Here is a 27,141-nt window from a genome sequence, read left to right as displayed (position 1 = left end):
GAGACGCTTAAGGACTGAGCCACCCAGGTGCCCCTTACAGGAGATTTCTGAGAATGTATGGGGAAGTCCTGTGTCCCCATGTCCCAGCTTCTCCCAATGTTAAAATATTATATTCTCAAAAGCAAGAAACTGAAATTTTTCAGATTTCACCAGTTATATGTAACAACAGCCTTCTGACATGTCAAAGGAGCCCCAGCAGACTTGTAAGTTTCTTTTATTTTGGTGGTTCAGTAATACTAAATTTAATACATACCGGAAATTCTTGAGAGTTATAACAAATGCCACAACCCACAATTTTATTGAGTCAAATGTTGTAAGAAGTATGATATAGTAAAATTTCAAGTACTGGACTGAGAACCAGAAAGTTTGGGTTCCTCCCTTGGATTCCACACGGCTCAATAGCTTTGGGCAGATTATATCATTTTACTGGCCTATATTTTCCTCATCTGTAAAATGGGAGCACTAGTTGATTCTGATTTCTTCCAAGCAAATGATTCAAAATATATTCCTCAGTCTTTCAATTAACAATTATTTGAGTATCTATTATAGGCTTGGTGCTGAGATACATTGATGAATGGTATTTTCATTCGAGGAGCATAGAGCCTAGGATGGTGAGACAGATCTGTAGGTGAAGATGTCCGGTGTGTTGATGGGTCTGGACCCATGCTCTCCAGGCAGAGGCTTCTTGCTGCATGTGACTATTTAAATTTAAATTTGTTAAAATTGCCTAAAATCAAGACTTCTGCTTTGGTTACAATGTAGCAACAGGGGTCAGATAAACCCCATTTCATGAGATGCCTAAAAGAACGGATAGAATACAGGGGCGCCTGGGTGGCTCAGTTGGCTCAGCGTCTGCCCTCCGCTCGGGTCATGATCTCAGGGTCCTGGGATCGAGCCCCACTTCAGGCTTCCTGCTCAGTGGGGAGTCTGCTTCTCCCTCTGCTCCTGACCCCAACTCCTGCTCTCTCTGGCAATCTCTCTCTTGCACACACTCTCTCAAACAAATAAATAAAATCTTTTTAAAGAAATTGATTAATTAATACAACAGCAACATTGCATCAAAGTTGTAACTGCCACTTTTCCTGCATCAGAAGCTGAAGCGGAGATCTATCAGCTATGGTCCCTACCTCGAAGTCGCTTGTAGACTAAAGCGGAAAACACAGGTGAAAGAATACGGAACTGCATTTGCTAAAATAAAAGCTTACCTACTGGGAACCGGGGTGCATGGGGTGGGGGGGCTGGGGGGACGGTAGGCGTGCAAGGTCTAAGAGACAGGTGACAGAGATAACACTGAATCATAAGAAGAGATGTTTGCAGGGCCATAGGAAGGAATCCAGACTCTAGCCGGGCTGAGGGAACATGCAGCTCTGAGACAAGGTCAGGGGAAAGGTAAGTCAGAAGGTCACTAAGAACCTATCTCCCCATGGTGCCTGACATTGCTTTCTGGTGACGTTTTGAATTCCATTCACTGTAAGCGAATCAAGTGACCTAATGGTATAAAACAGGGGCCCTGGGTAGTTCAGTCCGTTAAGCATTGGACTCTCGATCTCAGCTCAGGTCTCGGTCTCGGGGTCATGAGTTCAATCCCCATGTTGGGTTCTACGCTGCACATAGAGACCACTTAAAACAAAAAACAAACAAAAAGCCTGAAAATGCTAATGGTGTCAAAGGGCAAGAGGTTAGGATGAGCCCAGAAGGTCCCCAGGAAGTTAGGGATGGTTCATTTATATTCTTAATTTCCTTTCCATGCTCCTTCCAATAGCCACCATGAAGCAACCACGAACTTCTGGGAGCTTTCCAGAGAGACCCATTTTGAACTGGAGCATTGCCCCCATTGCTGAGCTTGGTATAGGCATGTGTAAAGACTGTGGATACACACTGCATTTTATGGGACTATCAGCATTACTCGATGGTTTGTTGGAGGTTGTTAGACTAGCTCCAGTTCTGGTGGTACTGGATATAATGGAATGGAGGCTGAGAGCCATACAGACAAGGATTTAAGATCCTTTCTATACAGAAAACATTAACAAAGAAATAGAAACAATAGAAAAACAGACAGTATAACAGGAAACATCTAAGGAATTGCAGTGGTAATGAACCTCAAAAGACATCCGCTCAAAAGACATCCGTGTCCTCACCTAGTAATAAGAAAATGAGCATCCTTAATGACTTAAAACAGGCCACTACTTTTATATATAAAAGTACATATATGGATACATCAACATATAAATTGTAACTAGCTCTCCCTGGCGCTGAAAGCAGCTTTCTCACAAGGCCCAAGTCTGCGAAAACCTTCCAGGAGAGGCTGGTGGGACTCTATTATATGGTAGTTATGGATCTGGGTGAAAACAAAACAAAAACAAAACAAAACAAACACCAGGAAATCCTCATGGTTTCCCCCTGGCTCTTGTTGGCAGTGGTTTCATTTTGGCTTCAGCTTCCTTTGGTCAAGAGGAGGGAGGTCGGGCCCCTGGGGGGCTCAGTGGGTTAAGCCTCTGCCTTCAGCTTAGGTCATGATCTCAGAGTCCTGGGATCGAGTCCCGCATTGGGCTCTCTGCTCAGCGGGGAGCCTGCTTCCCCCCCACACCCCGCCTGCCTGCTTGTGATCCCTCTCTCTCTCTCTCTGTGAAGTAAATAAATAAAATCTAAAAAAAAAAAAAAAGAAAGAGGAGGGAGGTCTCCTTCTCACCCCCCCCTTTATACCCGTGTTTCCTGTGTCCCCTGTAGAAAGCACAGTTCACCCAGTATTTCATGGGGCTCCAGCAGCAGGACCAGGAGAGCAGACCTCCCCAGCACCCAGAGCTTCCTTAATCTATCCGCAAAGATGGGAAACGCTGCTCAACCTCATTCACTCTACGCTTCTTTCTTCAGAGCTTTGTGGAGGTAGACCTGGGGGACAAGACTGTACCAACCCCAAGTATACAATCGATGCCTCTGGGCCGCGTATATACGTATCAGTGAAAGCATCAGCACAGATAACATAAAAGCCCCCAGAAGTGTCTTCGTGCCCCTTGGGAATCTACACTCCTCTCTCTTCTACACCCTGGCAACCACGGATCCACTTTCTGTTACCATAGATTAGTCTGTTATATATATGGCGTCATACACTTCTGTATTCTGTCTCTTGCTTCTTTCACTGAGGATAATCATTTTTCTTAAAGATTTTATTTATTTATTTGACAGAAAGAGATCACAAGTAGGCAGAGAGGCAGGCAGAGGCAGGGGGAGCAGGCTGCCCGCTGAGCAGAGAGCCCGATGCGGGGCTCCATCCCAGGACCCTGAGATCATGACCTGAGCCAAAGGCAGAGGCTTTAACCCACTGAACCACCCAGGTGCCCTCAAGATAATCATTTTTATATACCTCCCTTTGTTTTGAGTATCGGTAATCTGTTCCTTTTTATATGGTATCCCCATATTAGGGATTCCCATTTATTCCCTTGCTGATGGATAGGTAGATTTTTGGTTGGGGACCGTTACACTTGTGTAAGGAAGATACTGTTATAAGGAGAGATGGCTTTTCTTTTTTCATTAGAAGTGAAATTTCATTAACAAAGACTTGAAGCATATAGAGTAAAAAAGAAGGGACCTGAAAAACTCTATATGGGAAAAAGTCAGAGAATACATGTTATCATGTATCATGTATCACGTATCAGAGAATACATGTAATCAAAGTGGGACTTTGATTCTGTTCCCTTACAGAGTTCAGTCACTTCAAAAACACGAATTTCTGTTTCAGGGATGGAGAAGCCAAGGCAAAGCACTTAACAGTTGCTCCTAAAATAATCCCAATAAACTGCCTGTGGGACAGACTGGCAGGACCTGCAAACTAGCTTCAAGTTTGTGGTCACTGGTAGACACAGGAAGTCTCAGTTGGGGAAGGTATTTACACTCTCTATAACCTTTAACCAAGTCACTGGGATATTGACATATCGCCATTTTGTTTTTTAAAAAAATAAAGGACCAGTGCTAGGTGGCTCAGTCGGTTAAGCATCTGCCTTCGGCTCAGGTCCTGATCCTGAGGTCCTGAGATCGAGCCCTGCATCGGGCTCCCTGCTCAGTAGGGAGTCTGCTTCTCCCTCTGTCCTTCCTCCTGGGTGTGCTCTCTCTCTCAAATAAATAAATATTTTTTAAAAATAAAAAATAAAGAATGCCCATCTATATGTTGGTGAAATTTTGTAAAATACAAGAACGGTTCAAGTAGAAATAAAGGTATTAATTGCCCACCATTCAGTAATGACCATTGTTAATGACTTTCTATTGTATTTGCTTTTTTTTTTTTTTTTACATCAAATTTGGGTACAGAAAGGTATCTTCTTGGGGTACCTGCCTGGCTCAGTCGGTAAAGCATGACATGACTCTTGATCTCAGGGTTGTGAGTTCAAGCCCCACATCAGGCATGAAGCCTATTTAAAAAAGAAGAAAAAAATATATATATTTTGTGTGTATATATGTGTATTTGTTTAAACTCTCTATTATTGAACATTGTTTTCACTTTTCCCTATTAAAAAGATTCTCTTTAATATATCCCTTCACCTTAATGAGAAAATTTTTTTTAGAATTTTAATTTATGCTTCATTTTAAATTTCTAATATTCCTTGCTCTTTTTACTGATCTTTTCCCTGATAACACCCTATTCTCATTACATTTATACAATCTATGTGTTGACAAAATCAGTTACCGGTTGAAAGATGTTTTTGTCAGGCACCTGGGTGGCTCAGTGGGTTAAGCATCTGTCTTCGGCTCAGATCATGATCCCAGGGTCCTGGGATCGAGCTCTGCTCATGGGGAGCCTGCTTCTCCCTCTCCCTCTGCCCCCAACTTGTGCTTGCTCTCTAGTGTTCTCTCCCTCTCAAATAAATACAATCTTTAAAATATATATATATGTATATATTTTTCTGTTTACTGCTCCCTGCACTGCCTTCAGGCCCCATAAAATCCTTTGAGGTCCTAGTTTTGAGGGGCCCTCCGATCATTTGAAGAGCAAAGGGAGATGTTGGGGGCTTCTGGGTGGGGCTTGTGGACTGCTGTGTGTTTGAGGCTGAGCAGCTGGCATGGTAAATTGTCATTTTCTTGGTGGGCCACAAATGTTCATTGAAGGAGAACGAAGGACTCCTCTTGCACTAGTTATCTCAACAAAGATTCTGGCAGTCTCTGGCAGGAGCTGAAGGAGTGAGGGACATTAAAAGTTGGGACACCTACAGCTCTCAGAAGATGTGGCCTCTGAGGTTGGTGATCGTGATTGTGAAGGAGGCCAGGCCGCATCTCTGTGTGCTTTGCTCCATGATCTGTGCCTCTGACAATTCACGTGCACAGGTGGAAAGTTCGATGGCACCAGGCTCTCCTGTTAACAGGCATGCAGAGTTGGAAGGAAGCAAAGGTTGGGATTATCTCCCACGTTGCTCTGGGAGGCCCAAGAAGGAAGTCAAGGCACCGAGGGAAAGTAGGGACAGCACGGCATCTAAGAGTTGGGAGAACTGTCAGGCGAGGGTACAAGAGAAAGTTAATGAGGGCAGTATGAGACTGTGTGGTAAGAGGATGGGGCTTGGAAGTGAGGTTTCAGGGCATCACAGTGGCCATGATGAAGGTACAGGACACGCCCATGGAAGTGGGAACGGATTATTGGGGATAAGATCAGGCAGGACATTGCAGGTGCGGAGGGCCGTGAGCTGGGCATCTGTGAACATGCGTGGGTCGTCTACCTGAGGCACTACCGTTACTTGAGGATACATTTAGATTTTCACATTGTGGATACAAGTGATCAAATTCAAGGTGAAAGGGGAAGTGGGGCCTGGGTGGCTCTGGTCGGTTGGGAATCTCACTTTTGGGTTCGGCTTGGGTCACGATTTCATGGTGATGAGATCAAGCTCCCCCACCCGGTTCCATGCTCGGCTCTCTCCCGCTCCCTCTGTCCCTCCCCCAGCTCATGCACGTGCTCTATCAATCAATTGATCAATCAATCAAATCTTTAAAAAAAAAAGATGAAAGTTAATTTAAGAGGAAGGACCGGAGGGAAACTTTGCACAGTAGCCTGAGGGAACTGTGTGTTTTCTGTGAGTGGGGAACCCAGTGCCAAGTGTAACTAGCAAGAAACTGAGGTCTAACATACTTATTTGCTCCCTCAGTTCTCATTCTGGTCCACCACCTGTAATAGTGGTCTTCAAACTGGGGCACAGAGTCCCCCGGGACTTTCGGGGAATCACAGAGGCATGAGAGCTTAAAGGGAAGTTTCCAGGTCCTCAACTTTTATAGGTGCTTTGTTTTTGTTGTTGTTGTTGTTGTTTGTTTTTAAGTTTATTCTTAGTAATCGCTACACCCAACATGGGACTCGAACTCAGAACCCTGGGATCAAGAGTCACACACTCTCCCTCACTGAGCCAGCCAGCAGCAGCAATGCCCAACAACCTGCAAAATGTCCCCTTTCAAAACTGCCCTTCTGGGGCACTGGGTGCCTCAGTGGGTTAAGCCTCTGCCTTAGGCTCAGGTCATGATCCCACTGTCCTGGGATTAAGCCCCGCATCAGGCTCTCTGCTCGGCAGGGAGCCTGCTTCCCCCCTCTCTCTGCCTGCCTCTCTGCATACTTGTGATCTCTGTCAAATAAATAAATAAAATCTTAAAAAAAACAAACCTGCCTTTCTCCCATTTAAGGGAAGAATAACAGTGTACAGAGGTTTGGTTTCTGTTCGTTTGTTTTTTTTTCTGTTAAACCTTCAGGACAGAAAACCTAGGAAAAGTTCAAAATATATGATACCTGTGCTAAGAAAATGAATGACTAGTGACTGGTAATCTTGTTAAACTGGTCCCACGTTTGCCAATTTTTGCTTTCAAGACTTCCTCATCCTCAAATAGAAGAATGAATAGACTTTTCAGCTCGGTAAAAATAATTCAGTGGTGCGTCACTCTAAGAATTGTGCATATCTGAGCAGCTCTGAACAAAGCCAAAGAATGAGCCACGTTGCTAGAAGCCTCGTTCCATTTCCACCCAGCAATGTAAGGTTTCTCTGCACTTAAATCTGTAAAAAAAAAAACATAGCAAGCCAAAGCAGGCTGAACCATGTCTCCTTGTAACCGTGAGGAAAAGTCGTTCGTGGAAACATGTGCAAGAGAAAAGACCCAGCTCACCGAGAGAGGTGCTGCTAATGCGTACAAGTAGCAAAAAATGAAAATCTTATCAAAATACGTAATATACACCATTTGACCAATTGTATACTAGTAACTAGAACTGTCTTAGACCAGAGTTAATACTTAGAGCTTTAGAGTCACAGAAAATTAAAATTTGAGACGCCTGGGTGACTCAGTAGGTTAAGCTTCTGCTTTCGGCTCAGGTCATGATCCCAGAGTCCTGGGATGGAGCCCCACATCGGGCTCCCTGCTCCTTCCTTTCCCACTCCCCCTGCTGTGTTCCCTCTCTTGCTGTCTCTGTCAAGTAAATACAATCTTTAAAAAATAAAAGTAAAATAAAAATAAAACCCAAGGATTGATGAGGACCTCTTATTTTTTCCTAAAGTCCTACAGGGAATCTTGATGTTGTGTGTTAACACAGCCAAAACAGTAGCGATTTTAAGTAGGCTCCACACCAATGTAGAGCCCTATGTGGTACCTGAACTCACGACCCTGAGCTCAAGACCTGAGCTAAGGTCAAGAGTCGGATGCTTGAATAAGCCACTCGGGTGACCTGAAAACAGCAGCGATTTAAAGAGAAAGAAATGTAGACAAAGCAGACCCTTCACATATTTAATAAAATGGCCAAAGATTTGTTTGCTATTTAAAACCCTTCCATACTTGATTAAGGCACTGGGCGGCACAGTCACTGAAGTGTATGATTTATGGTTTTGGCTCAGGTTATGATCTCAGGGTTGTGGGATTGAGCCCCACGTCAGGCTCCACGCTCAGTGTGGAGTCTGCTTGAGATTCTCTCTCTCTCTCTCTCCCTCTGCCCCTCCCCCAGCTTGCACTCTCTCCAAACTCTTTCTAAAAAATAAATCATTAAAAAAAAACAAACAAAAAAACCAAACCCAAAAGATAGCCACATACTCACCTCTTGAACCCAAGAGCGTGACTCACTGTAGTGGAGATTTCCTGCACTCCTCTCGGCCCCTAGGGAGACCACTGACCACTCCCAGCCTTGTCAGTCAGCTGGGATCATGCCTGAGCCTTAGAAACCTAGCAGCAATGACTTGTGCCTTTTCATTGCGATTCCGAATTTTCACCAATGCCCCAACTGTGGCTTTCCCTTGTCAAAAACAAAAACAAAAAACAAAAAACAAAAAACACGCATCCTGCTTAGGGAAGTTTAAGCAAGTCTGCCATTTCCACTGCAGAGAACTTATGAGTGAAACCTGAGGCACAGGGGACAGGAAGGTAAAATGCTGCCTTACATTCGATCAGGACCAAACCGCAGACCGGAGAATCACTTGGTGTTGCAAAATCTTTATTTGGCTAGAGGTTGGGATGAAAACACCATACAGCTTCTCCCCTGCAAAATTACGTCCTGTAGAGAACGGACTAGCCTGACAACGTTGTTTCCCTCTTCAAAACGGCACTTGAATCTCCATCTCTGAAGCCCGTCTGGCCGCGTCCCCACAGCACCTCGTTTCTATGGAAAACCCATTGATGACACTTGCCCTTGACAGTAAACGCACACTCGAGAGCCTATGAGGCCAGCGGAAATACAAATTCCGCGTTTTAGAGACTTTTGTGATTTAAAAAGTAAATGTTACCGTCTACTTTGTGGTACCAAAAAAGCAGGTGGTCTGGCTCCTGACTCAGGAGGAAGACCCCTGGAAGCTTGCCTTGTTTCCGAACCATGTGATCTTTCTGGAAAGCACGCGTCACTGGCCATTAGGACAGCGCGTCCATGGCTTACAGCCAGGGATGGGGACCCCCAATCAAATCCAGGGAGAGGCTGAGCACCCCAAGAGTCACTTACTGCTTCAGAACACATCTACCGGACAGTCACGCAGAAGGTACACAGTGTACACTTGAGTAAATGCGCGCAGGTGGACGACGGGTCTGGAGGAAGACGGGCATGTATTTCTTGCCTCCACCCACCAAACGCACACTGCCTCGGTGACCCACAGCCGTGGCGGACTGCCACCGAAATCCGTGATTTGGATCTCAAGGGTCCTTTCCAAAAACCCAAGACTCGCTCCGAAGTGCCAGAGCCGAGTGTTGGCAGCGGGCCCATCCCAGGCCTGCGGACGAGCTTTGGGAGGGTTTGCACAGGCGAGTGTAAAGGAGCCTCCGAGAACAGATGGTGGAAAGCGGGCGGGAAAGGATCACGTCGGAGGGGTTCCAGGAAAACCGACAAGGTGGGGAAGGCGGACACTCTGCTCAGAAGCCTACGGCACGCTGTAGTACCAGCCAGAGAGCACTATACTCCCCTCTGTCCTATTAGCAAATGCGCAGAAGACCAACTTAAAAAAATGGATTTACTTCAAAACTACCGGTTTTCACGCGCACAAACGGATGTCAGAACTACTTGCGGAGGTTTTAAAAAATATTGAAGTCTGGGCCTCACTCCCGGAGAAGACTGCATGGTGTGGGGCTCAGGACCCTGCATTTTTAAAAAGCTCTTTGGGGAATGTGGATGCTCCCTTCTGCCTGAGTCTCTGGATTTTTAGGTCGACTGGGGTACTTTGGGCTTTTTGGGCCACTGTTTGGGAGTGCGGGGAGCTTTTTTCGCAGATTTACTAGCAGTGGTGAAGAACTTGGCCCCTGGCTTTTTGGTCATCTGTCTTGGGTCTTTTTTCCCCTGTGAAGAGTTTTTTTCTTTCTCTGTGTCTTCTTTGATTCTTGGCTTCTTCCCCGGGCCACTGCCTGGGGTCTTGGGCTCCACAGCCTTTGGGGTCTCCAAACCCGGAAAAGCCTTTCTCTTCTTCCCACGGGGTGTGCTGAGAGCAGGACTCTTTTTTGGAGACTTCTTTCCTGCGGTGTGTTTTTGCACCTAAGGAAAAGCAGAGTTAAGTCCAAGGGAAGACAAACCCTGAAAGTGCCCATCTGAGAACTGGTATCATGTCACTGTCATCTTTATCATGTCACCCCCGAAAGGGATACTACAGTGTGATAAGATGAGGGATGGCTTTGCCTTTTGGCGCGCAGGCATTTTGAAAGGTAACTGTTTTCCATCATTATGGATGGTAGCAAGGACCCTGGTGCTGCTCTCCCAGGTCTGGTCAACAGAGAACCGTCTTTGCCTTTTGGAGAGACGCCGAGAAGCGCCCACTGGGAGCACCACAAGGAGCCTGTGGCCCAATCCTGACTCTTCTCCATCTTCAGGTGTACATTCCTTGTCTGTGGGTGAGGACAGGAGTTTGCCAAACTGTCTGTGTAAAAACCATGCGGGCTGCCTCTCAGGAAGCCCTGCTTCCCAAGGCAGACTGAGAAGGTCTTGGAGGACAACATGTTCCAGGATCCTCTGGAGCCGAGATGACAGCTGCTGGACAGCACTCTAGTGACAGACGCGTCCAATATGGGAGGAAGTCAGAGAGGCAAAAACAGCCAGCAAAGCAAAGTTTGCTTTTCAGTAAATATAAAACGGTAGGATTGTTATGGGAAATTTGGAAAACGTAAGAAATACAAGAAACAAAATTCTCTGACAACTTCAGCACATCATATTAACTACCTATCATTCACTACTTTCCCCCAGAGGTGTGCATTCATTTAGAAGTCAAATGTTGGGGAACCTGGTTGGCTCAGTTGGTCAAGTGTCTGCCTTCAGCTGGGGTCATGGTATCGGGGTCCTGGGATGGAGCCCCATGTCGGGCTCCCTGCTCAGCGGGGACTCTGCTTCTCCCTCTACACCCCTCTATCCATGCTCTCTCTCTCAAATAAAAAATCTTAAATGAATGAATGCCAAATGTTATGCCCTTTCCCTAGTTACTTCATTAGCATTCCCAAGGGCTCTGTATTTTTTTTTTTTTTAAGATTTTATTCATTTATTTGACTCAGAGAGAGATCACAAGTAGGCAGAGAGGCAGGCAGAGATGGGGGCGGGGGAAGCAGGCTCCCTGCTGAGCAGAGAGCCCGATGCGGGGCTCGATCCCAGGACCCTGAGATCATGACCTGAGCCGAAGGCAGAGGCTTTAACTCACTGAGGGCTCTGTATTTTCTTACTGAACGTCATCTCAAATTACTTATAAAAACGACCGGAAAGGCCCATGACATGTCCTCCTCTGCGCCTCACTGGCAAACGAGAAGGAGGCTTCTGTATACACGAACACACTTCTACAGCTCGAGCTACACACCGGCCAGTCAGCTATCCGCTCTTCCAATCTGCAACATGTCACATCCTGTCCTCTGGAAACACACACAGTGTGCTTTCTCCAAAAACAACTACAATGCTCCCGGGTACACAGATCCTTTGTGTTAGCTTCGAGCAGACTTAAAAACTCAGAGGAACTCCGGGGACACCTGCACAAGGAGTACTTTCACCAACATGAAAACTCCAACATCCTGACAATTCTAAGGACTGCCACTACTGGACAAAGAACCCAATCGGTCAAGGGCAGGGCTAGCCCTGGGATGGTCACTCCCACCTCCTAAGGCCACGCCTCACACCAGGGACATGCAGGCTGCACCCGTGGTGAGAACAGCTGTCCGGGCCCTCAGCATCCCCTTTCTTCCTCCGCATGTTCAACAGACCTTCTCCTAGCTGGACGGACACTGAGAACGAGGAAAAACTATACCAAGGAATCAAAAAGTTAAAAAATTCTGTTCCTTTAACTGTTCCCGTGAAACCCACGCAGTTGGGATTTCCAGAGCCCGCGTGGCTGGGGTGCCGGAGAGGTTTCGGGAGCACGCATGCGAGCCGCCCTGCCCTGCTAAGTTTCCTAAGGCTGATGACACGGGGGATCCAGGACTCTCCGTCAGCAACGAAACCACTGCCCACGTTTCTGCCCTGGCCTGCTCGTTAAAACCACAGGCAGTGTTTCCTACAATTACAATGAAAACCAATGACAGTACCTCTACGTTTCCTTTGGCTGGTGTCTCCCCTATCGGCACCAGCACAGGGATCTCGTCTTCGGATTCCTCCTGCACCTTCGACTGAGCTTTCCTTCGACGGCCCTCTTTCTTCTCACGGGCTCCGGACCCCTCCTTCTGGGGGGCGGGGGCAGGGGCAGGGGTCGGTGCTGTAGTTCCACTAGTTTTAGGGTTCACATCCTCCTTCTCTGGGCCCGACGGAGTCTTCCCAGCCTGTTTCATAAGCCTTTTGTTTTTCTTCTTCTCTTTTTGTTTTTCACGATACTCTTTTTGTTTTTGTTTTTTCTTTGCTTCCTACAAAAAATAAACAAAACCGTACACACACAAGCCCAAGCGTAACTTCAGTAAGGAACACGCTCGTTGGCACATAAACAGCAGAGACTCAGCACGTGCAGCTCTAATGCACCCTATGCTACTGCAAACTGCCTCAATGTGTACCAACTCCAAGCAAACAAACCCTACGACGGGCACGTGAGCCTCAACTCCAGTCTGGCTGTAGCTCGCAGCCGAGGATGCCCGCTCTGGGAATTACACGCTGGGACTCTAAACCCAGGTGTGCGGCTGGAGCTTCCGTGAAAGCTGATCTCGTTCACGGGGGAATTAAGAATTATCCTCAGTTGTAGAGCACTCTGATGTGATTTATGTCTCAATAAAACGGTTTCCCAAAAACCCCCACAACTGATCACTTTTTCCTGACTTCAGAGTTTTGGCTTTAAGTGGAAACAGTAAAACGTTTCCACAGCTAGAGGTCCGTTGTCCTAACCAGAGTCCCGGTCAACAATATCCCTGACCGTGTCCGACCCATTTTAACCAGCGGTTCCAACATTTTAACCAGCAATCCCAACATTTTCTCCAAGTTCTCAAATGAATCGGACAAACGGCAAAAAAATTCAGATTTCTTGCTTCTGGTAACAGCAGTCTGTTATCCTGGGTCATCTTCCCAATGAAAATAAGTAAAAAAAGTAGGGCAGAATATATTTAAAAAATTTTTTTTTGCAGGGGGACGTCAGGGTGGCTCAGTGGGTTAAAGCCTCTGCCTTTGGCTCAGGTCATGATCCCACAGTCCTGGGATCAAGCCCCACTTTGGACTCTGCTCAGCGGGGAGCCTGCTTCCCCCTCTCTGCCTGCCTTGCTGCCTGCTTGTGATCTCTCTCTGTCCAATAAATAAATCTTAAAAAAATAAAAAATAATTTTTATTTTTTATTTTTATTTTTTTAATTTTTTTTATTTTTAAGATTTTATTTATTAGAGAGAGAGAGAGAGAGAGCATGAGAAGGGGAAGGGTCAGAGGGAGAAGCAGACTCCCTGCCTAGCAGGCAGACCGATGTGGGACTCGATCCCGGGATTCCAGGATCATGACCTGAGCCGAAGGCAGTCGCTTAACCAACTGAGCCACCCAGGCGCCCCTAAAAAATAATTTTTAAAAAAATCTTAAAGGCATCAAAGAACCAACTACATACAAAACATTTAAAATAAGGATCCAGGGGCGCCTGGCTGGCTCACTGGGTTAAGCCTCTGCCTTTGGCTCAGGTCATGATCCACAGTCCTGGGATCAAGCCCCACATTGGACTCTGCTCAGCAGGGAGCCTGCTTCTTCCTCTCTCTCTGCCTGCCTCTCTGCCTACTTGTGATCTTTGTCAAGTAAATAAATAGAAATCTTAAAAAAAAAAGTGCTTAATGAACTTCCTGTTTTCTTTCAGCCTCTCTTGCCTCTACACAGGCCCCCACTGAGCCTACTCGGCCACTTAACTAATGTACCGATAAACACAAGGTACCTGTACCTTGTTACGCTTTACTCACACCCCCGCAAACGGAGCTCATCTGTAGAGTGGGGACAACGCACGCAAAGCAAGACCACTGGGCAGCCACTGAAGGTCAGGCAGGAAGGACATCTGCTCCTCTTCCTGGGCCATGTTTCTATCTGGGAGGAAGCCCACCGGTATTTTAAACCCTACTCACCTTCTTCTTCTGACTGGGGGTGCATATGCCCTTGGCTTCATCCTGACAGCTGACAAACGAGGAAAAGATGGGCAGGGAAGCGGACCTCTCGGTTTTCACGTACAAGAGCTTCACGCTCTCCCACTTCTGCAACAGACAAGAAAGGTACGATCGGTGCGGGTCCCGTTTCTTTTAAAGAGCAAGAGTCAAGGCATGCCCCCGTGGGACCGCACCTCTGGCAACTTTTGGGAAAGCCTCTTCGCCACGGTGATGATGTTATCGACAACGTGCTCAACCTCCATTCCAGTGTGGCCAACGCGGATAGTGCTGAAATGTAACACAGCATGAGACAGGAAAGTTTTAAAAATAATAGTAATTTATGTTTCAAAATACAGCACAGGCAGGTAAGCAAGAAACATAAATACATGATCCTGAGGAAAAAAATTAAAGGTAGAAGCGTTCAAGTCTTTGTGGTTCCACTATTTCTCTTTTTATAGTTGTTTTATACAACTATTATTTTGTTTAAATTCAATTAACATAGTGTATTATTAGTTCCAGAGGTAGAGGTCAGTGGTTCATCAGTCTTGTATAATGCCCGGTGCTCACAGCATAACGTGCCCTCCCTCATGCCCATCACCCAGTTACCTCCTCCCTCACCCCCCGTCCCTCTAGCAACCCTCAGTTTGTTTCCTGTGATGACGAGTCTCTTATGGTTTGTCTCCCTCTCTGGTTTTGTCTTATTTTTCCTTCCCTTCCCTACGATCCTGTTTTGTTTCTTAAATTCCACCTGTCAGGGGCACCTGGGTGGTTCAATGGGTTAAAGCCTCTGCCTTTGGCTCAGGTCATGATCTCAGGGTCCTGGGATCGAGCCCCACATCGGGCTCTCTGCTTGGCGGGGAGCCTGCTTCACCCCCACCCCCGCTCTGCCTGCCTCTGTCTAATAAATAAATACAATCTTAAAAAAAAAATTTCCACCTATCAGTGAGATCATACAGTAACTGTTTTTCTGTGACTGACTTGTTTTGCTTAGTTTCATGTTTGTTTTTTTTTTTAAGATTTTATTTACTTGTCAGAGATAGAGAGCATATGAGCAAGCAGGAGCAGCAGAGAGAGAGGGAGAAACAGACTCCCCACTGAGCAGAGAGCCCAACCCGTGGCTCGATCCCAGGACACTGCGATCATGACCTGAGCTGAAGGCAGACGCTGAACCACCTGAGCCATGTAGGCGCCCCAGGTTCAATATATTGTAAAGGGAAATTATGATCTTTTGTGTTCTAGCAATGCCCTGCTCCCAAAATACCATGACCCGGTGAAGGAGGAGCTGCCCTGGGAGGCTTATCAGCCATCAGCTGGAGGAAGTTCTACTTTCATTCTAGAAAACATGGGTCACACAGTTGGCCCTCAAGCTTTCCTGAGGAGGAGCTGTTCTGGAAGGAAAGACCGCTGGGAGGGATGCTTGTGTCTTTACAGTCCCCTGTCCTGACCCAGCTGTCATCATCTAAGACCAACAGTTCTTGTCCCTGGTGTAACAGCGTCTTCATGCCAAGGGCAAGATGATCCCTTCAGCTGAAGCGGGGTGTAGACAGAAGCCAAGTGGAAAGCTCCGCTACTGCTCACCCACTGGGGCCCTGTTCCTGCCAGGCCCTGTCCTCCCTACCTCAGGAGCTGGAAGGCAAACTCATGGTCTGCTGAGGGTCACAGAATGAGGACAAGATGGGGCTGGTGCTGTCACACCCCTCCAGCCAAAGACAGGGCTCTGCCCACTGAGGGCTCACTGCCAGCTGCAAGCACATCCCCGGTCTCCCAGACAGGAAGATGACAAGAACTGAAGGAGACAGGAGAGGGGGCAGGTGACGGGACAGGAGAAAGGAAAAGAGAGAGAATGAGGGGAGTCGGGAGGACAGTGGGTGTGAAAGGAGAGCAAAGTACAGCTCAGGCGTCTGTACTGTCCGTCAGCTGCCCACAACTCTCCTAAAGGGAAAGAGGAGACCGCTGCTCCTTCCTCTGCCTTCTCGGAGCCATCTCCCTCTCGCAGCTGACCACCAATCCCAGGCCCCCAGGCCTCTGACCTGCCCTCGGGACCACCTCCCACGAGCCACGACTTTGATGTCTGCCTACAACCAGAGTCGGGCCCAGGCCTGACCACCAACTCTTCTCAGCAGCTTTACTACACCCAGTTAAGGGATTGCCCACCTGCAGACAGAAGACAAGCCCAGAACCATCCCAGGGAAGCAGAGTCTAGACATCCTGATGGTCCCATTTTACCATGGGCCCTGCCTTGGGCATGCAGAAGTTCCTGGGGTATCTGGAAGAGAGGCCCCAGAGCCCCCCAGTGGTGGCCTCCTGGCAGCTGCCCAACCCCACACCACACATGCCCAGTCAGAAGGTAATTTTTCAAAATGATTCTAAATATGTTTAAAAATCCCCTCCTTCGGGGCGCCTGGGTGGCTCAGTGGGTTAAAGCCTCTGCCTTCGGCTCAGTTTGTGATCCTGGGGTCCTAGGATCGAGCCCTGCATCCGGCTCTCTGCTCAGCGGGGAGCCTGTTTCCCCCTTTCTCTCTGCCTGCCTCTCTGCCTACCTGTGATGTCTGTCGAATGAATGGATAAAATCTTTAAAAAAAAAAAAAGAAAAAAATCCCCTCCTTCGAAAGGGGAACCCTCCTACACTGCTGGTGGGAATGCAAATTGGTGCAACCACTCTGGAAAACAGCATGGAGGCTCCTCAAAAAGTTGAAAACAGAGCTACCCTACAACCCAGCAATCGCACTACTGGGTATTTACCCTAAAGATACAAACGGAGTGATCTGAAGGGGCACGTGCACCCGAATGTTTACAGCAGCGATGGCCACAACAGCCAAACTATGGAGAGAACCTAGATGTCCATCAACAGATGAATGGATGAAGAAAATGTGGTGTGTGTGTGTGTGTATATAAATATATATGTAACGGAATACTATGCAGCCATCAAAAGAAATGAAATCTTGTCATTTGCAACGACGTGGATGGAACTAGAGGGTATTATGCTGAGCGAAATAAGTCCATCAGAGAAAGACAATTATCATATGATCTCCCTGATATGAGGAAATTGAGAGGCAACATGGGGGATTTGGGGAGTAGGAAAAGAATAAATGAAACAAGATGGGATCGGGAAGAAGACAAACCATAAGAGACTCTTAATCTCACAAAACAAACTGAGGGTTGCCAGGGGGAGGGGGCAGGGAGAGGGAGGTTGGGTTATGGACATTGGGGAGGGTATGTGCTATGGTGAGTGTTGTGAAGTGTGTAAACCTGGCAATTCACAGACCTGTACCCCTGGGGCAAATAATACATTATATGATTAAAAAAAAAAAAAAATCCCCTCCTTCTGCTCATCTGCCAAGTGCTCCAACTTAACCGGCCCCTTGGCGAATTAAAAAAGGTGGAGCCACATTCTCTGTCCACCCGGAGAGCCACACCTCCCCAAAAGGTCTCTCCTGATCTCAGAGGCCAGATGTGGGGGGGTTCTACCCAGCTTGCCATCCTGATTCAGAATAAATCAGTGTGAAAACAAAGAGACACCATACAGCAGATGAGGCAGGACGGATGATGAATTCACTGAACAAGAAGTCAAATCAAGACTTAGGGGTCTTGGGGTGCCTGGGTGGCTCAGTGGGTTAAAGCCTCTGCCTTCGGCTCAGGTCATGATCCCAGGGTCCTGGGATCGAGCCCCACATCTGGCTCTCTGCTTGGCAGGGAGCCTGTTTCCTCCTCTCTCTCTCTGCCTGCCTCTCTGCCTACTTGTGATCTCTATCTGTCAAATAAATAAATCTTAAAAAAAAAAAAAAAAAAAAAAAAAGACTTAGGGGTCTCTCCCCTGTAACGGGTAACATGATCCCAGGCAACACGAGAGCCCAGAACCACTGACGTTCACTACGTGTTAATTTTGTCCTCGTTTCCCACAATACCTACAGGTGCCACTAGCCACACATGCCTATTTCAGTTTACATTACGTGAAATCAAGTAAAATTAGAAATTCAGCTCCTTGGCCACGGCAGCCATATACAGCTCATGACTCCTTTTTTTTTTTTTTTAAAGATTTTATTTATTTATTTATTTGACAGAGATCACAAGAAGGCAGAAGAGAGAGGAGGAAGCAGGCTCTCCACCGAGCAGAGAGCCCAATGTAGGGCTCTATCCCAGGACCCTGAGACCATAACCCGAGCCAAAGGCAGAGACTTTAACCCACTGAACCACCCACGTGCCCCGTGCTCAGGACTCTTATGCAGATCCCAGATACAGACCACTTCCATCACTGTACAAAGTTCTATGGGATGGCGCTTTTCTAGGGAACCAAGTACTTCTTAGGGATATACCTTACTTTTAACAGAAGGATCTGGTTTCATTAACATGATCTTGTTAAAAAAAAAATTATATAATTATTATCAAGTGGATAGAAAACGAGACACTGATAGCTTTGACCTACCTGCAAGAACCACTTTTAGAGATGTTTAAGACTGTTCCACCGATGCATTCATTGATCTCCCTGGATAAATTCTTGGACAGAAGGTTTACAGGTACCGGAACTCTGTAAGAACACACAGGCACTTGGAGCAGAATGTATACAATCTGCGAAGTTCATTCTGCTCAAACCCCGTTACTGGTAAGAAACCTACTTCTTTCTGTGGTAGAAATGTCTCCCCAGGTGGGACGGCAAGAGACGCCGGATTCTCGCGTCGGTAAGGAAGAAGTCAAAACTGCCCAGGAGGCGGAGCTTGGCTTCATAGGCTTTATACTCCTTTTTTAAAGTTCGGAGGGGGATAATCTAAAAAAACACAAGGAAGAGGAAAAACACAAAAAGTTAAGAACTTGAACAAGAAGAAGAAAACTGAAGCAATAACTTGTGTCCGAATCTTAAAATGTCCCAGGGCCACAGTTTAGGGAACACGCAGAGAGCGCCGAGCGCGGGCCAGGCACTGTGTTAATCACTGGGGACACAGAGACTGATGAGCTGGGACGGCCTATAACGAAAGGACACCAGCAACTACAAACCACAACGGGAGGCGCTGAGTCACAGGCAAACCCGGGAACGTTCTGAAAGTGCTGACTGGGACCTAATGGAACTATCTTCTGGAAACTCTTCAAGATACGAAAGTTAAGGACGGGGCGCCTGGGTGGCAGTTGGTTAAGCATCTCTGCCTTTGGCTCACGTCATGATTCCAGAGTCCTGGGATCCAGCCCGGCATTGGGCTCCCTGCTTAGTGGGGAGTCTGTTTCTCCCTCTACCCTGGCTTATGCGCTCTCAAATAAATAAATGAAATCTCAAAAAAAGAAAAAAAAGTTACTTATGTACACATTAGCTTTTAGGTCAAAACAAACAAACAAACAAAACCTTAACAGTTCATCTATCATAGAAAAGATGGAACATACTTTACTGAAGCCAACAAAAACTATAAAGAAAAAAAATAAGATTAAAAATTAAATTCCTGGGGCGCCTGGGTGGCTCAGTTGGGTTGAGCCTCTGCCATCAGCTCGGGTCATGGTCTCAGGGTCCTAGGATCGAGGCCCGCATCGGGCTCTCTGCTCAGCAGGGAGCCTGCTTCCCCGCCTCTCTCTGCCTACTTGTGATCTCTGTCTGTCAAATAAATAAATAAGAAATCTTAAAAAGACAAAAAGAATTAAATTCCTAGGGGCGCCTGGCTGGCTCAGTCAGTGAAGCACATGACTCTTGATCTCAGGGTCGTGAGTTTAAGCCCCACAGTGGGTGGAGAGATTATGCAAAAATGAAATTTTTAAAATGAATGAATGAATGGCTAAATAAATAAAAATAAAATCTCTAGGACAGAAATACTAGGTTAGCAGGTAGTACAGGAATGCATGACTTATCACTTTAAGGACCGACTCTGCTCTTTTAATTGTCCTGAAAATATTAACCGCTCCTGACCTGAGAAATGGTTTTAATCCCATGCTTGTTCAAAAGCTTCTTGTAAAAACGTTCCGTCTTTTCAGGAGTTAAGTTGGGTTCATCCTTGGTAAGTAAACAAATATCTGTTAAATCTGATCGAATACTGTGAGGCAAGGACCTGCAAAACATAGAGATGGAACAGAGAAAGCAAGCATTATAACAGACACAACACAATGTATGTTTCTATTCCACAGGACACAATAAATTCAGTCATTCCGACAAACTATGTCCACGCTATTTAAAGCAAATACTCCACCAAGAACATTTAAAAATGTATGTAGTCTTCAATGGTACAGAGAAGAGATTTAAGATGCAAGTAAACCATCACAAATACCCAAACTCCAAGATATCAACTGAGGGTGCCTGGGTGGTTACAGGTCCAACTTGATTTGGCGCAAGTCAGGATCTCAGGGTTATGAGATCGACCCCTGCACTGGGCTCCACCCCAGGTGTGGAGTCTGCTTTAGATTCTTTCTCTGCTGCTTCCCAGGGCCCTCCCCCACCAAATAAAGTATCAATTACTATGTGGGATATAAGGAGACTTAAAACATAATGAAGCCACCCAAGGTAATACACAAGGGGTTATATTATTTTTAAAGATTTTATTTATTTATTTGACAGAGATAGAGAGAGATCACAACTAGGCAGAGAGGCAGTCAGAGATGGTGATGGGGGATGCTGAGCAGAGAGCCGGATGCGGGGCTCGATCCCAGGACCCTGAGATCATGACTTGAGCGGAAGGCAGAGGCTTAATCCACTGAGCCACCCAGGCGATCCCGTGTTTTTGTTTTTGTTTTTAAAGGCACAATTACATGTTTCAACTCATAATTTGAGTTTGCAAAATTTCCACCAGAAACAAAAGCGCAACTGTTACAGCTCTACAGAATGACCGAGCAGATAACAAGGACAAATGTAGAAAATCAGAACTTACAATCTGACCCTCAGTTCTTTACTTGGAATCTTCCACAATACCACCATTAAAAAGAAATTTTCATTCTCATTCAAAAGCAATCCATTCGCGTTTTTCCTGGACTTGGAATGTGTCAACAGAGCTTCCACTGCCTTTCTAATCTGCAAAGTAGAGATATGCAAATAAATTAAATCTCACTCTAACTTAGCATTTGCTCCCTCCTCTCGCCTTTTTTCCTTTTCTTCTTCCTCCTCAAATTCTATTTGAATAGGCAACTCCACAACCCTCTGTATTAGGATCCTACAATCTGAGATCAGACTCCATCAGAAACCACCGAAGTATCCGCTCAGCACCCACTTGCCAAAGAGAGCCTCTGCCACGTGAAGGCATCGCGCCAAGTGGGAACGTGCTTCCCGCGGCCTCGATGATTGAGGCAGCGATCCCGGGAAAAGCGCAACACGCCATAACTAGCACCCACTGGGCGCTTACCAAGGGTCAGGCCCCTGGCTACAGCTCTTCACAGGCCTCGCCTCCTCTGATCCCGGGGAGGCGCCGAAGCCAGCAGAGGCCCTCTTAGACCCGAGGTCACTGAGGCTTGCAGAATTAAGCGACCTGGTCAAGCCAACGGGTAAAGAAGCAGAGCCAGGTGCGTCTCACTCCGGAACCCTAGGCTGCACCTGCAATCTACCTGGGGGACCAGGCCGCAGGGCTGGGGGTCGGCAGGCGCCTCCCTGCGCGCAGGAAGGAGGCGGCAGGCTGAGCGCAGCGCGACCCAGCGACTCTCCCCAAACTCCGGGGGCGCCCGCGGGGGCGCGAAGCCCGCACCGGCACCCCGCGTCTCACAAGCCCCCAGCCACTCCGCCTTCCGAGCCTCGCGCCCCAAAGGGCCGCTCACCTGTCCTTTGTCCAGCTGCTCCACGGAGGCCGGGGTCGCGCCAGCGGAGTCCGAGGCTGCGGTTGAGGATGAGGGTGCGGTGGAAGCGGAACCCTCCATGTCGCTCGCACCTCGTGCGGCCGTGCGCGCGGTACCCGGGCCTGGCTCCCCGTGCGCACGCGCGAGCTCAGGCCCGTAGCCGGAAGTTGGGGGGCGGGACCGACCTCTCGCGTCACGTCCGGGAGCGCGGGGTCAAGACCCAGGAAGTCGCCGCTGCGGAGTTTTGGCGGCTCGAGTGAACCGAGCTAGCGGGCGCGCCTGGGGTCCCAGTGTCTCGCGTGACGCGCGGGAGCCTCCTGGTGACTCCTGGCTCTCACTCTGCGCGGAGGGACTAGAGCGAGCGCCTGGATGAGGGGGAGGGGCGCGGGGAGAGCGCGAGGCCTGGCCTGCCACCCGCCGCCTCCGCTTCGGAGGCCGGGGGCGCGGGTCTCTCCTGGGCCTCCGGTCGCGGGCGGAGCGTGCCGGCTGGAATAATCCGAGGCGGGAGAAGGTAGAAGCCCCTCCCACCCCGCGTCCCCCGAGGTCCCCCCGCGGCCACCTGGGCCTTCCAGGGATGTTCCTTAGGAAATACATACTTCTTCCTCTTTATGGATGCGTGGGATTAAACGTACTCTTTCCTTTTTGAGATTTTACGTATTTATTTGATAGCACAAGCAGGGGGAGTGGCAGGGAGAGCAGACAGAAGGGGAAGCAGGCTCCTCGCCGAGCGGGGAGCCGAAGACGGGGCTTGAGCCCAAGACCCTGGGATCTTCCTGAGCGGAAGGTAGACGCTTAACCGGCCGAGCCTCCCAGGCAGCCATTAATCATCTTTTTTGGAAAGCAGATAGTCGTCTAGTGTACCCGCTGCACTGTACGTTGTCTTTTACTCCGAATGCATGTATCTTGGAGATTGTCCACGTCGGTACCTAGTGCTCTGCCTCGTCTTTAAAAACTCCCTTCTATCGTGTAGGTGAACTGTTTATTTAGGAGCATTTTGATGGACATACAAGATGATTCTCGTCTTTTTGCAACTAGCTGTGGACATTTTTGAGAGCTGAAAGAATGGGAGTAGGGGGGCTTTCCATGTCTGTTGTTTCCCCCAAAATGCTCCTTCCATTTTGGCAAACCTGGAGGAAGGCTTGTTCTTCTGCTGTTCTCTGATAGTGACTTTGTGGAAGGAATGTTTTTAAACCTTCAGCACCTGCTCTCACTCATCTGTTCTAGAATTTCATGTCACAGGGTCTTCATTTTAGCACGGTATTCTGAATTTTGTGGGAGGCCAGGTGTGCCAGCGTTTTCTAGCGTTCTGAGAAGAGCGTTAGGGGAGTCACATGTGACTTCTGAATTTGAGGTTGAGAACCAGACTTGTAGACCAAAGCAAAGGCATGCCTTAAAGGAGCACAGTGGTGTTTGCAGGGAGCAAGTGGCTGGAGCAGGGACAGGCGGAAGGGAGAAGAGGAGATGAGCTAGAACGGTAGCTTAGGGAATTAATTCATTGCGAGACTGAAGGTTGCTATGTACCTTGGAGCACTCTGTAGGTATATGGTTTTTGAGCTGGTGGTAGGGAAGAAGAGGTGGCCTAATTCATCACTAGGCTTTGGGAAAGCTCATAATCTGGCTGTGATATTGTGCTGCTATAAAAAAATAAGATACATGCCCAGAAATTCCTGGATATTTAAGCAATGGTGCTTCATTCCCCTCCCCTCGAGTGTGACTTGTTTCTATAAAATAGGACACAGCAGACTGTAGTTTCCACCTTGAGTATTTTTTCCCTTGCATCTCTCTCGCCCTCCCTCTCTTTTGTTGTGTTCAAAGTGTTTGCTCTGGGTGAAACCAGCCACCATGTCCTGACGCTACTTGGCCTGCTGCAACCACGGGAGTGAGCACGGAAGTGGATCCTCGAGGAGTCGAACGTTGAGACGATCGTTGAGAAATTTTTTTTTTAAGATTTTATTTATTTGAGAGAGAGAGAGTGAGTCGAGTAGGGGCCAGGCAGAGGGAGAGGGAGAAGCAGACTCCCCGCTGAGCACGGAGCCAATGCAGGGCCTTATCCCGGGATCCTGAGATCATGACCTGAGCTGAAGACCGTTGCTTAATTGAGTCACCCAGGCGCCCCAACCACAGACTCTCCAGAGACCCTTAGCCAGAACTATCTAGCTGTGCTGCCTCCTGACCCACAGAAACTGTGAGGCACTAAGTGTTTGTTATTTTAAGGCACTAAATTTGGGGTAATTCGTTATCCATCATAGATAGCCAATGGGAATTTGTAGACCTTCTGTCTTCAAACCCATCCACTGTGTTGACGCAGAGGTCCTCATGACCGAGAGGAGACCTCATTCCTAGCAGGTCCCTTACCATGCCTAGTAAGGTCCCTTACTACAGCAACTCATTACCTTCCTCACAGGCCTGCGTGTCCCGTGTTTTCTGTCTCAGTCGTTGGCACCACCAGCCACCTAGTTGCCGCAGCCAGCATAGGGGAGCCATCCTTAACCCTTCTCACCCCCCACACACGGTCAACGGCAAAGACTTGTGTATTCCTTTTAAATGTCTCTTGTATTTATCTAATTCTTTCTACTCCTGCCATCTTGTAGTGCAGCCGGCGTCCTGTTTTCCTCTGACTGTGCTAACTCATCTTCCTGTCTCCATTTGTGCATCTTACTCCGTTCCCTGCCCCCTTCAGTTTTCGTCAGAATGTGCAAATCTGACCCTATCAAAGCCGATCATGCTTGACCACCTCTGTGGCATTATCGTTGTGAGGATAAGGTGCGGATTGCTCCAGACGCCTCACGTATATCAGAGTTGGCATCTGTTATCTGGTATCCTATCTAGTTTAGTATTTGTCCTGAAAAAGTGCCTCAGTTTGAACAATAAATGACACGGTCATCCACACATTGGGTGGGCTTCATCTGGTGCCTCCCTCCCATGTCCTTGACTTCACACACTGCCCCCACTCCTTGGAGATCTTGCTTTCAGCTCCACACCTTCCACTCTGTCTTCATACCTTCCCACGTGCCCTAACTTCTTCCCCAAACAGTCACCTCCACAGTTGTTGCCCCGTAATTGGCTCTCCCATTGGAGGATAAGCTTTCAGAGGGTGGGGGAGAGCCAGTTAATCATAGGAAAATGATAAATGATACATGTTCACCACTGTGTCCTAGTACCTAGCACTTACCCCATACACAACATAATTAGTATTTTTTTAACTTTTTTTTTTTAAAGATTTTATTTATTTATTTGACAGACAGAGATTACAAGTAGAGAGGCAGGCAGAGAGAGAGGTGGAAGCAGGCTCCCCATTGAGCAGAGAGCCCGATGCGGGGCTCTATCCCAGGACCCTGGGATCGTGACCCGAGCCGAAGGCAGAGGCTTTAACCCACTGAGCCCGCCAGGCACCCCCATAATTAATATTTCTTTAAAGAATATATAATGCATTGGAATGGCTGAGACAGGGCTTACAGGAAACGACTGTGGTCGTCTAGGTACTGAAATCTGATGAGGGAAACAGCAGTGAGGACAAAGTGTAAGACTTGACCAAAGGGGCACCTGGGTGGCTCAGTCGGTTGAGTGTCTGTCCAGCTGTCCATCTCGGCTCTGCTTATGATCTCAGGGCCTTGAGTTCAAGCCCCATATTGTGCTGCACACTGGGCATGGAGCTTACTTAAAAAAAAAAAAAAAAGAAAAAGATCTGACCAAAGATTGGATATATTAGGAGGGAAATTCAGATTACTCCCAAATTCTGAATACCTAGGCACATGAGTGGTGGTGTTAGTAGATTCTTTTTTTTTTTTTAAGATTTTATTTATTTATTTGACAGACCACAAGTAGGCAGAGAGGCAGGCAGAGAGAGAGAGAGGAGGAAGCAGGCTCCCTGCTGAGCAGAGAGCCCGATGCGGGAATCGATCCCAGGACCCTGGGATCATGACCTGAGCTGAAGGCAGAGGCTTTAACCCACTGAGCCACCCAGGCACCCCAAAATACGAGATTCTTTTTCAGTATTTTGAGCTTGACATTCCAGGGGCACATCCAGGATCTGGTCCGTGGGAGAGAAGGTTCTTGAGGGAAAGAAGGAAGTTTGGAAGTCAGGGAAGGGACAGTTATAGCTGTGGACGGATGAGCGTGCACAAAGTGGGACAGGGGAAGAGCAGGGCTGTGCAGAGCCCACAGTTTGGGGACAGGAGGAAGGGAGCCACTGTCGGAGCCTGAGAAATAATCCAGGATGTCAAAGGAAACCAGGAGGGTGTTGTGTTCCCTCTGGAGGAGTGGAGATGCTGGGACAGGGTGACCGCGCGTCAGTACTGAGGAAATTGGGAAGACATACTGAATAAGGCCGTGCTGATGGGCAGGGGGGTCACAGTGAGCTCACAGAAAGCCGTTTCGGTGGAAGGATTATGAGCGGTAGCAGAGGCGGAGGAAAGATGGAACGCGGGAATGTGTGTCACCTTTACCAGGAGGGTAAAGGAAGTAAAATGACCGTGTTTTTGTGTCCGAAGGACTTCGTTAGGGTCTCAGTTCTTTCAGCACCAGGGATAGCGTGCTTAATGACACTGCCTCGTCTCTCTAGTGGCATTATTGAATTACTTGTTAGCATCTTTGGTTTCCCCACAGATTGAACCTGTGTGGCCTCACGGGATTTCGGGTCCCCAGTGCCCAACTTGTGTGTGTGCGCCCGGCAGCGTGAGTTCCCAGGGTGAGCTGAGGCGGGGGAGGGTGTGAGGCCCACTGTGAACCACGTTGTTGGTCCCCGAGTACCTTGTGGACACGGGTGGCTCACAAACCAAGAGGACAGCAGTAGTGAGAGTTCCTCTCCAGAGTCAGTGCCCTACCCTGCCAACACCCGCTTGTTCCGTGAGAACCGGGGGTACACACAGGGCCCACCTGGCACGCGGGGAACAGACCGTGCTCCCAGCATGGCTCTTCCTGGTCCACTGTCTTCATTCCTTCCTCTGAAGTGGTCTTTGTGCTTCCCATGTGCTCTTAAGACAGTGCCAGCCTTCCTGTCCTTCCCCTGCCCCCTCCCTTTTGTCCTTTGGTAGGTGAGTGCTGGTTCTCCGGAATCGTTAGAGGATTCAGTGAAACGGCAATCACCTGCATAGCGCCCAGCACACACATAATAGCACAAGACTTGCCCCGAGCTGAGAATAGGATGATGGATGGATTGGAGGTGAACCATGCATCTTAGCCGCTGAAAGAGGGAAGGAGGTGCACCTGCGTTCAGGCAGGGGCGAACTGGCCAGTTAGTCAAGACATAAGACATTGTCCTTAGACCCAGTTTTCTAGAGAAGCCTGGGAGGGCGCTGGGGAAGAGAAAGCGGGAGAGCAGTGAAGTCTTGGGCAGTTAGGGGGCCTCCAGCAGCGGTGGGGCCGGGTGAGCACCACAGGCACAGAGTCACTCAGCCCTGCAGTGTGTACCAGCCCTTCCCTGGACACAACTTAGGAAGAAAACTTTGCAATCCGGCCAGC

At 48.0% G+C, this 27,141-nt stretch overlaps 1 protein-coding gene across 1 annotated transcript; it reads right to left on the bottom strand.

Moving 5' to 3' along the window:
- Window positions 1-9,414: 9,414 nt before the first annotated feature.
- RSL1D1 (ribosomal L1 domain containing 1) lies at window positions 9,415-21,798 on the bottom strand. Its single transcript, XM_032836287.1, has 9 exons — window positions 21,664-21,798; window positions 20,790-20,929; window positions 19,838-19,976; window positions 18,570-18,718; window positions 18,380-18,481; window positions 14,151-14,244; window positions 13,939-14,064; window positions 11,962-12,273; window positions 9,415-9,943 (listed from the first exon to the last, which is right to left on the bottom strand). The coding sequence occupies exons 1-9, from the start codon at window positions 21,760-21,762 to the stop codon at window positions 9,617-9,619; spliced, it is 1,488 nt and encodes a 495-aa protein (XP_032692178.1). The 5' UTR covers window positions 21,763-21,798; the 3' UTR covers window positions 9,415-9,616.
- Window positions 21,799-27,141: the final 5,343 nt, after the last annotated feature.

The sequence above is a fragment of the Lontra canadensis genome, unplaced genomic scaffold (genome assembly GCF_010015895.1).
Source record: "Lontra canadensis isolate GAN:19392208 unplaced genomic scaffold, GSC_riverotter_1.0 scaffold91, whole genome shotgun sequence".
In the NCBI taxonomy this organism is placed as follows: domain Eukaryota; kingdom Metazoa; phylum Chordata; class Mammalia; order Carnivora; family Mustelidae; genus Lontra; species Lontra canadensis.
Note: the sequence above shows the minus strand (reverse complement) of the source record. Positions and strands in the feature narration are given on the sequence as shown.

Excerpts from the sequence above, each read along its gene's own strand:
- RSL1D1 (XM_032836287.1), bottom strand. The coding sequence starts at position 21,762 with ATGGAGGGTTCCGCTTCCACCGCACCCTCATCCTCAACCGCAGCCTCG. Across the intron at positions 19,977-20,789 it reads AAAGAACTGAGGGTCAGATT|GTCCTTGCCTCACAGTATTC; the intron begins GTAAGTTCTGAT and ends TATGTTTTGCAG. Across the intron at positions 9,944-11,961 it reads CAGCCAAAGGAAACGTAGAG|GTGCAAAAACACACCGCAGG; the intron begins GTACTGTCATTG and ends GCTTTTCCTTAG.